Below are 13632 nucleotides of genomic sequence, written 5' to 3' on the forward strand. Positions count from 1 at the left end.
CAGTGCTCTGGGGAGCCTAGTTGCTGCGGCGCTCCTTCCTCAGGTGAGCCACTACGAGAGGGAAGCGGAGGCGATGAGGCGGGACTTCGCACAGGAGAGGAAGGAGACAGAGCGGGCATTCCGGCTCCAGGTCCGGGCGCTGGAGGACCAGAAGGCCGAGCTGGAGGCGCTCCTCCTCGGCCTGCAGGAGCGGCCCTGGGCCGGGCCCCCTCGGGAGCAGTGCTGTGTGCATGCACGGCCGGACCTGCGGGAGCCGGGGCCACACGGAAGGTGCGTTTCCGAGGGACTCGCCGCGGGCATCTGGCTGTGAGCGTGATCTGAACTGATGGGACTTGGGCAAACTGCTCAGAGCCGTAGTGACCGAGTGGCCTTCCCGGAGGGCGAGAAGGGTAGGTCCTCGTGTCTGGAAGGAAGAAGCATCACTCAGAGGCATGGCAGCTGATGTCAGGCCAGGAGCAGTTTGCTTTGTGGAAGTCTTGGCTCTTCCGGTGCCAGCACTGCTCCCCACGCGGCCTCTGTGCCTCCGTGTTCCTGGGCCCTGCAGGGTTTTCAGAGTGAATTGGGGAAAGTAGAAAGGAAAAGAGGCTTCCCAGGCGGGGAGGCGCTAGGTGGGACTCAGTTAGGTTGGAGTCTGGACACGCAAGGCCGTCAGCTGGCCTCGTCCCCTGGGCGTTCCTGCTCCTGGTCTCAGCCTCCCACCGGCTGAGGCTCTGGGACAAGGTTTATGGTTCTGGAAAACTCAAGGAACGTCAGGCTAGGACTTGGGAATGAAATTTGTGTCAGGTGCATGGGGGACAGGGGACAAGGGGAAATTTTCTCTCTGGCGAAGGGAAGCAAACCCTGCCGCTTATTTGCGTGTTATCTCAGTTTCCCCATCAGCCTAGACTCCAGGGCAGAGGTTTATGCTCCTGGGGAGCCCTGGGGATGCTGAGATAGCTGTGCTCAGGGTGGAATGTGTCAGGTTGAGGGGGGAGAGATGGAACTGGCTCCCTCTCTCACTGGCCAGGGGAAACCGAGGCTTCCTCTGGCAGTGCTCGGTTTACTTCTGGCTTATGTTGGGATTACTGTTGGCATTGGGGTGCTGGGGATTGAGCCCAGGCCGGCTGCGTGCCAGGCCAACGCCTACTCCCTCGCCCTGGTCGGCTTTGGGATTCTTCTTTGTTGTCTCGGCTCGCTGGCAGCCAAGGGTGGTTTGTCTATCGTGTACCCACACCTCACTGGGCATGCCCGAACATGGAGAGATGAGTTCTAAAATAGCCCTTGTGCCAGGGTGGGCAATGCTGAATCTGAGGAAGAGGTTCTTGAGAGGCTAAAGCAGCGCTGGCTTCGGCCGCACATGGACTAACGTCAGAGTGGGTTGATGCTTGAGCGTAGCCCCTTCACAAGGACCACACACAACTCAGGGAGCAGCGTTACCCTGGGGTGGGGGGAGGCAGTGAAAAGAGAAAGGCCACTTGGAAACCAGAGTCTGCCAGTTTGCGCATGGCCGTGCGAGGAAAAGCCACTCCCCTCCTCTGCTGGGCAGCTGCTGCGGCTGGCCCCTGCCTGCCCTCGCTGGACACTCAGACCTCCCCACCTTGCACGAGGTGCCCCCTGGGCCCCGAGGAGGGTGTGTCCACACCTGGCGCACACCCGCTCCCCTCACCGCTCAGCCTGGGCGGCGGTTCAGACCGGGACCGCTGGCTCTCCCCCGAGCTCCAGTATCCCCCTGAGGGGCTGTCCCGGAGCTCTCTGGGGGTGCAGACTCCCTGCTGCAGCCCCTCGGCCTGCAGGGCATGCCCCTCCAAGCACCAGCACTGGGCATTGGCAAATGGCCACCAAGGAGCCTGGCTCAGGCCCACGCTGGCTGTGCTGCTCCCACCCGCTCTCTGCTGAGAACCCGCCCCTGGGTCTCAGGTGGACGCTGGCTCGCCGGTCAGAGGGGGCCCGACTGGGGTCGGCAGCCCCGGTGCATGTCGGCTGCTCTCAGGGCTCGAGCTTCGCTCTGCTCCTTGGCCCCCGGGTGAGCGTGGCTTTGGTCTCAAACCTGGCCCTGGGTGGCCTTGGCGGGGAGGGGAGGCAGGCGCGTTCCTGCGGAGCTGGCTGGCTGTGAGCAGGAGCCTGTCTTTTCGAGGGGGTCTTGAGCTTCTGTTTTTCTGTTTCTGCAGGGAAGAGGTGAAGCTGAACGAGGTCCACTTGTGGCTGGACACCACGCAGGCAACCCCTGGGCACACCGGGCCTCTGCAGCCTGGGCCAGGGAGGCCGACGGGCCTGGAGCGGGAGGCAGAGCCCCTCTCGCACGCCGGGCAGGCCCTGGGGCAGGAGCCCCACAAGCTGGCACTTGGGGAGCAGGTGGAAGGGCTGGCGCAGGACGTCCACGTGCCGCAGGCCCTTCCGAGGGCTGGGCCGGTGGGGGCAGGCAGGAGGGAGTGGCCCCCTGTGCAGCTGGCAGCAAAGGGCAGGCCCAGCGGGGAGCCAGCAGGATGTGCGGACCCCCTCCTGCCACCCGGGCCCTCTGAGTGCCTGCCCAGGACCATGCCGGGGGCTTCGGTGCCCGCCGGGCGCTCCTCCCCGATGGCCCCGTGTGTGGCGGAAGCCGGGGCAGCCCTGGAGGAGCTGGTGCTCTCCACCAATGGGAGGGAGCACGGGCCTGGGGCGCCAGGAGACGGCCCCCCGGGCGAGGCTGCGCTGGAGCAGGAGCGGGAGCTGGAGGCCGTCGCCCGCGAGAGGCACAGGTGCGCTGGGGCAGCTCCTTCCTGCCCGCCAGGTGCTCCCGTTGTTCCATTGCATGAAAAGGGAAAGAAAAGTGGTATTAGTAGCCCCTGAGCACTGCTGGGTGTGCCCAGAAACCCAAGAAAAACGTATGCGCACCAGCCCTGTCGCGCCCATAGGGACGGTGGGTGCCGAGACAACCGCCTCAGTGGTGGCGCCTGCTCATGGCGCTGAGTTCAGCTCCCGCGTCCATGAAGTCAGACCCAGAAGGGACATGTGAGCACAGCCAGAGGCGCGCACGAGCTGGCACCCAGCACAGGCCCCCAGACCTGCTTCCTGGAGAGCCGCAGATGCAGCCGCCAAGGCCGTTGCCCGCGCTTCACAGCTGAGAGGCATGGGCAGGGCCTGGCCCTGCTGCCCCTGGCGGGGAGTCGGCGCCAGCCCTTCCCAGACCCACTCTCCCCGCCCCCCCGGCCTGCAGGCCCACGGCCGACTCTCAGAGTGGGCGCTTCCCTCTGTGGAGGGTCGATGCACCCCAGTTTCCCACGATGATGGAGAGGCCGAGCAGCCATCCCCCAAGCCTGGGCACGTACCGGGTCGGGGGACACGAGAGGAGAGCTGGCAGTACCAGACAGCACACGCTCTCGGTGTGCGCCTGAGTCTGAGTGTGTGACGCTGCGGCCTGGGGTCTGGTTTACTGGCGGGGGAGGGTGTGGAGCAGAGGCAGGAGCTAGAGGTGGGCGAGGAGGGAACAGAGCTCCCATGGCACTGTCCCTGTGGAGCTGGGCGGGGCGGGCTCTGCAGGGCGCCAGCGGGAGGGGCACCACCTTCTGGAGGGTCTGTCGGGTCCAGCACTGCAGCACCCCAGTGCCAGGCCCTGCTCTGCCAGGGCAGGTTGGGCCGACAGGGCCCCGCACACCTTGCAGAATTGTTGGTGCACGGGCCCAACTGCCCCGTGCAGCAAGTCCCTGCCGGCTGGTGCCGTCTGGGCAGCCAGTTGGGCTGAGCATCTGCTGCCCGCAGTGCCAGCCACGGGGGAGGGGGAGAGCAGAGAAGTGCTGAGCGGGCGGGGCTGGGGCCCGTGCCAGCCTGCCCACGCGCCCCTGCTGCCCGGCCCCTCTGAGCGCACACACTCGCTGAGAGCAATGCAAGGGCCGGGCCGGCCGCCAGCAGGCGCAGGCCTAGGCCTTCCCCGGAGGGAAGCGGCTCACACCTGTGGTGCCCGTCTGCGGACTGGGACCCCACTGTTGGGACTTGCCTGTCCCTTGACGTGTAAGGTGCGAGACCTTTCACATTTCCCTGTCCCTCAGCTCCCCTTTCATATCCATCTTCTTTCTGTGTCACGCTTTGAGTATTTTCATATTTCTATGTTCTAGACCAGTAATTTAAAAGAAACTTTTACATTGAATATCTGTGAGATAGAACATTACAAAGCTGTTCGTAATTGGGTTTCAGTCAGACAGTGGTCCAGCCCCGTCCCTCCGCCAGTGCACACCTCCCACCACCAATGGCCCCTATTTCCCCACCCCCAGCTTCCCTCTATGGGAGGCATTTCCTTCTTGCTCTCTCTCCTTTTCCTTTTGTGCATCATGGTTTGCAATATAGGTGCTAAGAGTAGTACAGTATTTTTAAAAAATTATTGAATAATTCTGTTTGGTCATGTCAGATAGTTTTGTTTGAGTGCCACACCTGGCTCTGTGCTCAGGGGTTACTCCTGGCAGGCTTGGGGGGCCATGTGGGGGCCAGGATTCAAGCTCAGGTCAGCCACGTGCAAGGCAAATGCCCTACCTGCGGTCGTATCACTCCAGCCCTGCACCAGACCGTGTAAAGCAGTTCCTTTCTGCTCATTTGTGTTTTGTGTTTGTCATAATTCCTCTCTTATCCATGGAAGCATTTCATAATATATATCTTTAATTTATATCACATAATTATAGTATGTGAGCTTCCTACAGACTCTGATTCTTTTTGGTTTTGCTTCTGCCAAATCATGAGTGGCCTTTTTTTTAATAATAAGCTTTATTTAAAAAAATTATTATTATTATTATTTCTTTTTGGTTCACACCCAGCAATGCACAGGGTTTACTCCTGGCTCTGCACTCAGGAATTCCCCTGGCGGTGCTCAGGGGACCATATGGGATGCTGGGATTCGAACCCGGGTCTGCGTGCAAGGCAGATGCCCTACCCGCTGTGCTATCACTCCAGCCCCAAAAAATTTATTATTTTTTTTATTGAGTCACCATGTGGAAAGTTATAAAGCTTTCAGGTTTAAGTCTCAGTTATACAATGCTCGAACACCCATCCCTTCACCAGTGCACATATTCCACCACCAAGAATCACAGTAAACCTCCCCCCACCCCCCACCTCCCCAGTCCCCCACCCTGCATGTGTAGCTGATAAATTTCACTTTACTTTCACTTTACTTTGATTACATTCACTATTTCAACAAAAAACTCACTATTATTGTTTGGAGTTTCTCCCCACCCCACAAAGTCGGACCTGCTGAAAAGGAAGCATTTGATAATTTGTTTTCTATTGCTGAGAATGAAGACATATGAGGTCGAGCGGCCGCAACAGCAGCCGCATGGTTTTGGATTTCTGTATTTTAGTATTTTAGTAACTAAGTCCAGAGAAATTTCTGCCAGAAATTGCATCATTGCAAGCTCGTACCTCTCTGCTACTTTATATTCCACATATGAGTGCAATCTTTCTATGTCTGTCTCTTTCTTTCTGACTCATTTCACCCAACATAATACTTTCCATGTTGATCCACTTATATGCAAATTATATGACTTCATCTTTTTTGACAGCTGCATAGTATTCCACTGTGTAGATGTACCATAGTTTCTTTAACCAGTCATCTGTTTTTGGGCACTCTGGTTTTTTTCCAGATTGTGGCTATAGTAAACAGTGCTGCAGTGAACACAGAAATGCAGATGTCATTTCTACTATACCTTTTTGCCTTTCCGGGATATATTCCCAGGAGTGGTATTACTGGGTCAAATGGAAGCTCAATTTCTAATTTTTTGAGAATCGTCCATATTGTTTTTCAAAAGGGCTGAACCAGTTGGCATTCCCACCAGCAGTGAAGGAGAGTCCCTTTCTCCCCACATCTACGCCAACACCGGTTGCTTTTGTTTATTGGGATGTGGGCCAGTCTCTGTGGTGTGAGATGATATCTCATTGTTGTTTTGATCTGCATCTCCCTGATGATTAGTGATGTTGAGCATTTTCTCATGTGCCTCTCAGCCATTCGGATTTTTTCTTTGGGAAAGTTTCTGTTCATTTCATCACCCCATTTTTTTTTTTTGCTTTTTGGGTCACACCCGGTCATGCACAGGGGTTACTCCTGGCTCTGCACTCGGGAATTACCCATGGCGGTGCTCAGGGGACCATATGGGATGCTGGGAATCGAATCCGGGTTGGCCACGTGGAAGGCAAAAGCCCTACCCACTGTGCTATCGATCCAGCCCCTCATCACCCCGTTTTTTGATCAGGTCGGCAGTTTTCTTCTTGTGGAGTTCAACCAGTGCATTTTATATCCTTGATATCAACCCTTTATTGGATGTGTGCTGCGTAAATATCCTTTCCCATTCTGTAGATTGTATTTTGGTCACTTTCTTTTGAGGTGCAGCAGCTTCTTAGTTTGAGATAGTCCCATTTATTTATCTCTGTTTTCACTTGCTTGGCCAGTGGCGTGTCATCTTTGAAGATACTGTTGGCTTCAATGTCATGGAGGGTTTTGCTGGCCTTGTCTTCAATGTACCTTGGGGATTCTGGTCCTAAGGGACAGAATGTTGAGGTCTTTAATCCATTTTGATCTGACTTTTGTACATGGTGATAGGTGGAGGTCTAAGCCCACTTTTTGCATGTAGCTGTCCAGTTTTGCCAGCACAGTTTGTTAAACATGATAAACTTTTTTTTTTAATAGGATTAAGCTTGCTTAGAAAGTTGTGAGGAGAGAAGAAGAGGGTAAACAAGTGTTCAGGGGAATATGGGCTTCTCCAGAATGTAAAAAGAAAGGCGGGCTGAGACGCATAGAGCCGAGCAGACGGGCAGGGCTGGGGAGCGCCAGCCCACAGCACAGGGCACAGGTGCCTGTGCAAGGACTGACTCATGTTCCCCAGGTGCAGTCCAGGGAGTCCAGGAAGTCAGGCACCTAGTACATCGTGTGGAAGGGCTGTCGTTCCTTCCCTGAAAGCAGGTTCCCTCACCACCTCTGGCAGCTCCGCTCTCCTGGCAGCTCACAGCTTTGCTTCTAGGGCCCAGGGGTTGCTCTTGTTTTAGAACCTAAAGCTTTGCTTTCTGTGAGAACAAGCATCCTTTAAACCATCAGCTTCTTTTTTTTTTAATAAATTTATTTATTATTAATTAATGAATCACCATGAGGGTACAGTTACGGATTTATACACATCTGTGCTTATGCTTCCCCCATACAAAGTTCGGGAACCCATCCCTTCACCAGTGCCCATACTCCACCACCCGTAAACCCAGCATCCCTCCCATCCTCCCCAATCCCATCTCCCCCCACCCCACCCTGTCACTGTGGCAGGGCATTCCCTTCTGTTCTCTCCCTCTAATTAGCTATTGTGGTTTGCAATAAAGGTGTTGAGTGGCCACTGTGCTCAGTCTCTAGCCCTCATTCAGCCCGCAAACTCCCTTCTCCCACATGGCCTTCGACTACATTATAGTTGGTGATCCCTTCTCTGAGTTGCCCTTTCCCCAGAATGTGAGGCCAGCCTCCTAGCCATGGAGTCAACCTCCTGGTAGTTGTTTCTACAATTCTTGGGTGTTAGTCTCCCACTCTGTTATTCTATATGTCATAGATGAGTGCAATCTTTCTATGTCTGTCTCTCTCTTTCTGACTCATTTCACTTAGCATGAAACTTTTCATGCCGATCCACTTAAATAAAAAATTTGTGACCTCCTTTTTTCTAACAGCTGCATAGTATTCCATTGTATAGATGTACCAAAGTTTCCTCAACCAGTCATCCGTTCTAGGGCATTCGGGTTTTTTCCAGATTCTGGCTATTGTAAACAGTGCTGCGATGAACATACATGTGCAGATGCCATTTCGATTATACTTTTTTGCCTCTCTGGGATATATTCCCAGCAGTGGTATTGCTGGGTCAAATGGGAGCTCAATTTCTAATTTTTTGAGAATCGTCCATATTTAAACCATCAGCTTCTTGACACGAGGTATAGGGCTGAGTGGGATAACCTTCAGTTATCTGAGCTACAGACAGGAAACACCCAGACACCCTGCCCCCTCCCTTTTCATATCATTTATCTTCTTTCTGTGTCACACTTTGAGTATTCTTTTTATATTTCTATATTCTAGACCAGTAATTAAAAAAATTTAAATTGCATACTCGTGACCATTACAAAGCTGTTCATAACTGGGTTTCAGTCATCCAGTGATGCAGCACCATCCCTCCACCAGTGCCGCCTCCCACCACCAGCCCCCAGCCATTTTTTCCCTGGACCAAAGTGATAGTTTCAAAGCATTGACCTTAATTTTTTCACTCCCCTGCTTGAAAACCTTTGCCACTTTTAAAATTTGGGGGGTGTTGTGTGTTTCGTGTCAATGTCCTGCTTAGTTCATCATGAGATAAAATTAAACCATTTATGCTCATGAAGACATACTTAATGTTTGATATTAGAAGCATAATTCATGAAGTGAACATAATAAGTCATGTGGCTGGACATACTTTTAGAAGAAAAAATTGTAAGCTAATGCCAGAGAAGGGCCCTGGTGGGGGAAGTAAGTGTCATGGAGACCAGTGGTTGAAGAATCAGGTCTTCGGGCCTGTGTCGACCTGAGGCTGCCTTCCCGGGGTCTTCCTTGGTGAACTGCTCATCTCTCAGCTGCTGGTGGAGACTCGGGCTTCCGGGAAGCACAGGCAGCTCTCGCCGACTCGGTTTGTGTAGCAGCTGCCCGCACCTGCTTTCTCCTGGTGTGGCCACCCTGCTCTCCCCTCCTTCCTTCCCTGCTGCCTGCAGTGTGTGGCGGCTACAGCTAAGTCAGGCAACTGTTCTTCTGATGCCTTGTGTTTATGCTTCTTGACTCTGCTTGGGTTCACCAGCTGCGCACGAATATTTCCTTGGGTTCACCAACTGGGCATAACTATTTGGCAGTAACTCGTGGAGCCCCACACCTCCGCCCGCCCTCCGCCAGCACTGGTTCTGGCTTCCACTGTCAGGCAGGGGCAGGTGGGCAGTGAGCACCGAGGGACAGATCAGATGCTGGCTGTTTTCTCTGACCGGAGGCCCCGGGAGGGCTTTGTTTTCTGTGCCTTGTCCCTGGGGGATGCTGACACCAGACCAGGGACGGGAGGGGACAGCAGGCTGCTTGCTCCAGCCCACGCTCCGTCCTCTTTGCCGTCCCATGCAGAGTGGAGGTGGATCGACTTTCTGAAGCAAACACATTGTTGACCACTGAGCTCGGCAGGCTTCAGGAAGAGCTGCAGGCTGCAGAAAGGACAAGCAGCACCCAGAGGTGAGGCCGGCGCCCATTGCGCTCCTGTGAAATGAGCTGAGAAGGCAGCGCTGTGGGAAGTGACCCCAGAGGCCCAGGAGCCAGGCCCGTCTCCCACTGTACCCCGGGCCAGATGCCCAGTCACTGCCCGCCCAGAGCCCGGACTCCCGTGCTCACTCTGTGCAGCCCTGAGCAGACGTGGCTGTGGTGAGCGCTTCTGAAGGCCCAGGCTTTCTCTGGGCCTTTTTGGTCCCCGGGGTCCAGCTGTGTCCTCAGCGTGTCTCAGCTGTGCTTTCCTCCATGGTTCAGCTGAGGCAGACTCAGAAGCGGGGACTGGTACAGGGCCTGAGGCACGAGGGCTGGGTCCCGCTGCCTTGCCCACGAGGGGCAGCTTGCGTCTCCAGGGGCAGCCCTGGGGCTTCGCCTGCGTGAGGATGAGTGCGACTCTAGGACCTGGAGGCTGTGTTGCTTATTTGATGGAATTATTATGATGGTTCAAGTACGGGATTGAGGGCCAGAGTCGTGGCCTAGTGGCACATTATATGTGTGCATGTACGACATTCTGAAACAGAAAATCAGGTCTAGCCACACATGAACATAGGATGTGTGGTGCCCGAGCTCTTGGGCAGCAAGTGAGAGTTCTGGACTCTGGGCTAGAGAGAGTGTGGAGAGTGAGGTGAGGCCATGGTGCAGCTGCCACCGGCTGGAACCCCAGGACCACAGGTGGTCCCAGGTGTGGCCAGGGCCAGGTTTTCTCTCCACCACCACCCTACATTTTTGAAACCTAAAGCTTTTCCCCCCGACGGAAACTCTTTCTCTTGTGTTCCGGGACCTATTAGACAAGGCTTCATGGAAGGCCGTTGCAACCTCTGTTTGCTGTTTGGGCCACACCTGGCCGTGCTCTGGGTCCCAGGGAGCCAGCAGTGGGGGGTCGTGGGCTGCCGGGGTGACCAGAGGCGCTGTCGGCCCGGTGTGTGCAAGCCCAAGCTACTGTTGTTCCAGAAGAGAGTGGCCAGAGTGAAGAGATGGCCAGAGTGACCCCCTTGCTGTGCTTCTTCCACAGGCAGGAAATCGAGGCCTTAAGGGGAGACAGAGAGAAGGCCTGCTCGGCGCTGGGGGAGCTCCGCAAGCAGGTCAGCCGCGGGGCCCATGGGGCCTTGGTCATTCCACTCTAGCCCTCACAGGCTTACCCAGGGCAGCCCTGCCCTGTTCGGGGCCGGCAGCCCTTCCTCCGGCCGGACCTCTGCTCGGGCTGCTCCCCTGCAGGGTGCTCCTTCCACAAGGGAGGGTCCCGGCGCGTCCCCAGGCCGTCAGCAGGCATCTGTGGAAGGTTTGCAGGGTTGAGTTAGGTGGTGTGTCTTCAGCAGGAATGTTCCAGAATGCCGCTGAGACTCCTGTTTCATCTGCTCTCGGCAGCCTGGGTGGAGTGGGGAACACAAGGGTCCCGTTCCACCTGCTCTGGGCTGTGGCGATTCACCTGCTGCCGCTGCTGCTGAAAGCCCGGGTCTGCGTGAGGGGGCGCCGGCCAGGCCCCCATGCTAGTGCTGCCTCTTCCTGCTGTGGCTAGTGCGTTGTATGGAGGGACACGGGTATTGTGTGACTATCTGATGTGTCAGTCCCCCCTCGAGGAGCTCAGGTGCTGCATTTCCGGTTGGTGCTGCCATTGCTGTGAGGCGGCCTCTGGCGACTGTTCGTCTGTCAGTCCCAGCATAAAGAAGGCTTCTCCATCCCTCTCCTCATTAATTCATCTAGATCGTTTTAATCAAGTAATGACTGTAGCGCCAATACTTATTCTTGATGCTCAAATAGTCACAGATTTTGTCAGGATGGTTGGGGTCATTCTTTGAGCATTTCCTTATAGAACCCTGAGGGGTCCAGGTTCAACTAATATCCCCTGGCCCCACAATGACCCATTTCTCCAAGGAGTCCACAACTACTTTTAGTCTAGGATGGTGTTTAGGGGCCAGTGCCTTCCCTGCAGGGGCAGTTGGTGGCTAGAGTTAGTGAATAGAGCTATATATTTGTATGTGTATATGTTTTTAGATTTAAATATTTTTTCTTTTTTTTTTTTATTTTTGGGTCACACCAGATGATGCTCAGGGGTCATTCCTGACTCTGCACTCAGGAATTACTCCTGGCAATGCTTGGGGGACCATATGGGATGCCAGGATAGAACTCGGGTTGGCCATGTGCAAAGCAAACACCCTCCCCGCTGTACTATCATTCTGTCCTCTCTGTATGTGTTTTTGCATCTACACACACAAAAGTGTCTACATATAATATCGAATGCATTTATTTATACATCTTTTTGTAGAAACTACATGTTCAAGTCCATGTATACAATTTTCAGTTAGCATCATAAGGATAATTCTCCTCTTTTTGTAGAAACTACATGTTCAAGTCCATGTATACAATTTTCAGTTAGCATCATAAGGATAATTCTCCTCTTTCTTACCTTCTATATTTGTAACTCATCTCTACTTGTGAAGTTTCCTCAAATTCAATGCAGCTGCTTATGATTTGATTAGTTTGTCTCCAGTCCCCTGGCAAGCCCCCTTTTCACTCAGTTTGACTCACACATGGCCCTCCCTTTGCCCTGGATGAAGGGTCTCACACATGGCACCTGGACTGACTTGTTAAAGGGCAAACATGAGCTGGCAGGTGGCCTACCTTGTCATGCTGTGTGAGGGAGGTGCACACCTAGCAGTGCTCAGGGCTTAATCCTGGCTTTGTGCTCAGAGACAAAGGACTCTTGTGGTGCCTGAGGGACCATGGGTTGTGTGCGGGCCAGACGGGGTCAGCTGCATGCGAGGCAGGTCCTCGTCTCCTGCACGTTCTCCCCGGCCAGAGTCAGTCCTGACCTTGCTCTGAGCTGCGAGAGCCAGAGCCAGCAGCTCTTCCTCTGCCCACAGTCAGGGACTTGGCTGTAAGTTCTTTAACTGAAATCATTATTGACAATGCAGACTCAAATTCTTTTTTTTTGCTTTTTGGGTCACACCCGGCAATGCACAGGGGTCATTCCTGGCTCATGCACTCAGGAATTACCCCTGGTGGTGCTCAGGGGACCGTATGGGATGCTGGGATTCGAACCCGGGTCGGCTGCATGCAAGGCAAACGCCCTACCCGCTGTGCTATCGCTCCAGCCCCCAGACTCAAATTCTTACACATATTGCCCCAGTTTTCCCCTTAAAAAAACATTTTGCAAAATGTTACATAGATTATACATAGATTTTAATGTATGTAGTAATCTTCACAGGCTGCAGTAACAAAATGTCATGGATCAGAAATGCAAACAGTAGGCATTCCTGGCAGTTCTAGAAGCTGAGGTCCAAGATGAAGTGGCAGGGTTGACGCCTGCGTCTCTCTCCCACCCATGTTCCCTTGATCTGGCCTAGCCTTGGTCCTTGAGGCATCTGGTGTGCTGGGTTGGGGGGTCGCTCATACTATCTCATTATCACAATTACTCTTTTTTGAGGGGTGGGGCACACTGGCAGGCTCAGGGCTTACTCCTGGCTCTGCACTCTACTGGGGCCCGGGGGACCATATGGGATGCTGGGGTTGACCCTGAGATGTCTGCACGCAAGGCAGGTGCACACAGCCCCACAGTCACTCTTTTTTTTTTTTTTTTTAATTTATTTATTTTTAATTAGAGAATCACCGTGAGGGTACAGTTACAGATTTATACACTTTTGTGCTTATACTTCCCTCATACAAAGTTTGGAACCCATCCCTTCACCAGTGCCCATTCTCCACCACCCGTAAACCCAGTGTCCCTCCCACCCTCCCCAATCCCATCTCCCCCCCACCCCACCCTGCCACTGTGGCAAGGCATTCCCTTCTGTTTTCTCTCTCTAATTAGCTGTTGTGCTTTGCAATAAAGGTGTTGAGTGGCCGCTGTGCTCAGTCTCTAGCCCTCATTCAGCCCGCAACTCCCTTCCCCCACATGGCCTTCGACTACAATGTAGTTGGTGATCGCTTCTCTGAGTTGACCTTTCCCCGGAACGTGAGGCCAGCCTCGAAGCCATGGAGTCAACCTCCTGGTACTTATTTCTACAGTTCTTGAGTGTTAGTCTCCCACTCTGTTATTCTATATACCATAGATGAGTGCAATCTTTCTATGTCTGTCTCTCTCTTTCTGACTCATTTCACTCAGCATGAAACTTTTCATGCCCATCCACTTGACTACAAAATTCTTGACCTCCTTTTTTCTAACAGCTGCATAGTATTCCATTGTATAGATGTACCAAAGTTTCCTCAACCAGTCATCCGTTCTGGGGCATTCGGGTTTTTTCCAGATTCTGGCTATTGTAAACAGTGCTGCGATGAACATACATGTGCAGATGTTGTTTCGATTGTACTTTTTTGCCTCTCCCCACAGTCACTCTTTAAAGACGCCATTTCTAGATCATCATACTCTGAAGCATTGGGGGCTAGGGCTTCCACACACGAATTTCAAGGGACATAAG

The 13632-nt window shown here is 53.8% G+C and overlaps 1 protein-coding gene across 6 annotated transcripts in view; it reads left to right on the top strand.

The window, feature by feature from the left end:
• NINL (ninein like) overlaps positions 1-13632 on the top strand; it is an 87989-nt gene that overhangs the window by 67806 nt on the left and 6551 nt on the right. For 5 of the 6 annotated variants that reach the window (XM_055131393.1, XM_055131392.1, XM_055131394.1 and 2 more), the window contains 4 exons: positions 44-270; positions 2148-2714; positions 9083-9187; positions 10230-10299. In XM_055131393.1, coding sequence (XP_054987368.1) covers positions 44-270; positions 2148-2714; positions 9083-9187; positions 10230-10299 — 969 coding nt within the window. The remainder of the gene's footprint in view (positions 1-43; positions 271-2147; positions 2715-9082; positions 9188-10229; positions 10300-13632) is intronic. The other variant, XR_008629204.1, reaches the window with a different exon arrangement.

The sequence above is a fragment of the Sorex araneus genome, chromosome 3 (assembly GCF_027595985.1).
Source record: "Sorex araneus isolate mSorAra2 chromosome 3, mSorAra2.pri, whole genome shotgun sequence".
Classification (NCBI taxonomy): Eukaryota; Metazoa; Chordata; class Mammalia; order Eulipotyphla; family Soricidae; genus Sorex; species Sorex araneus.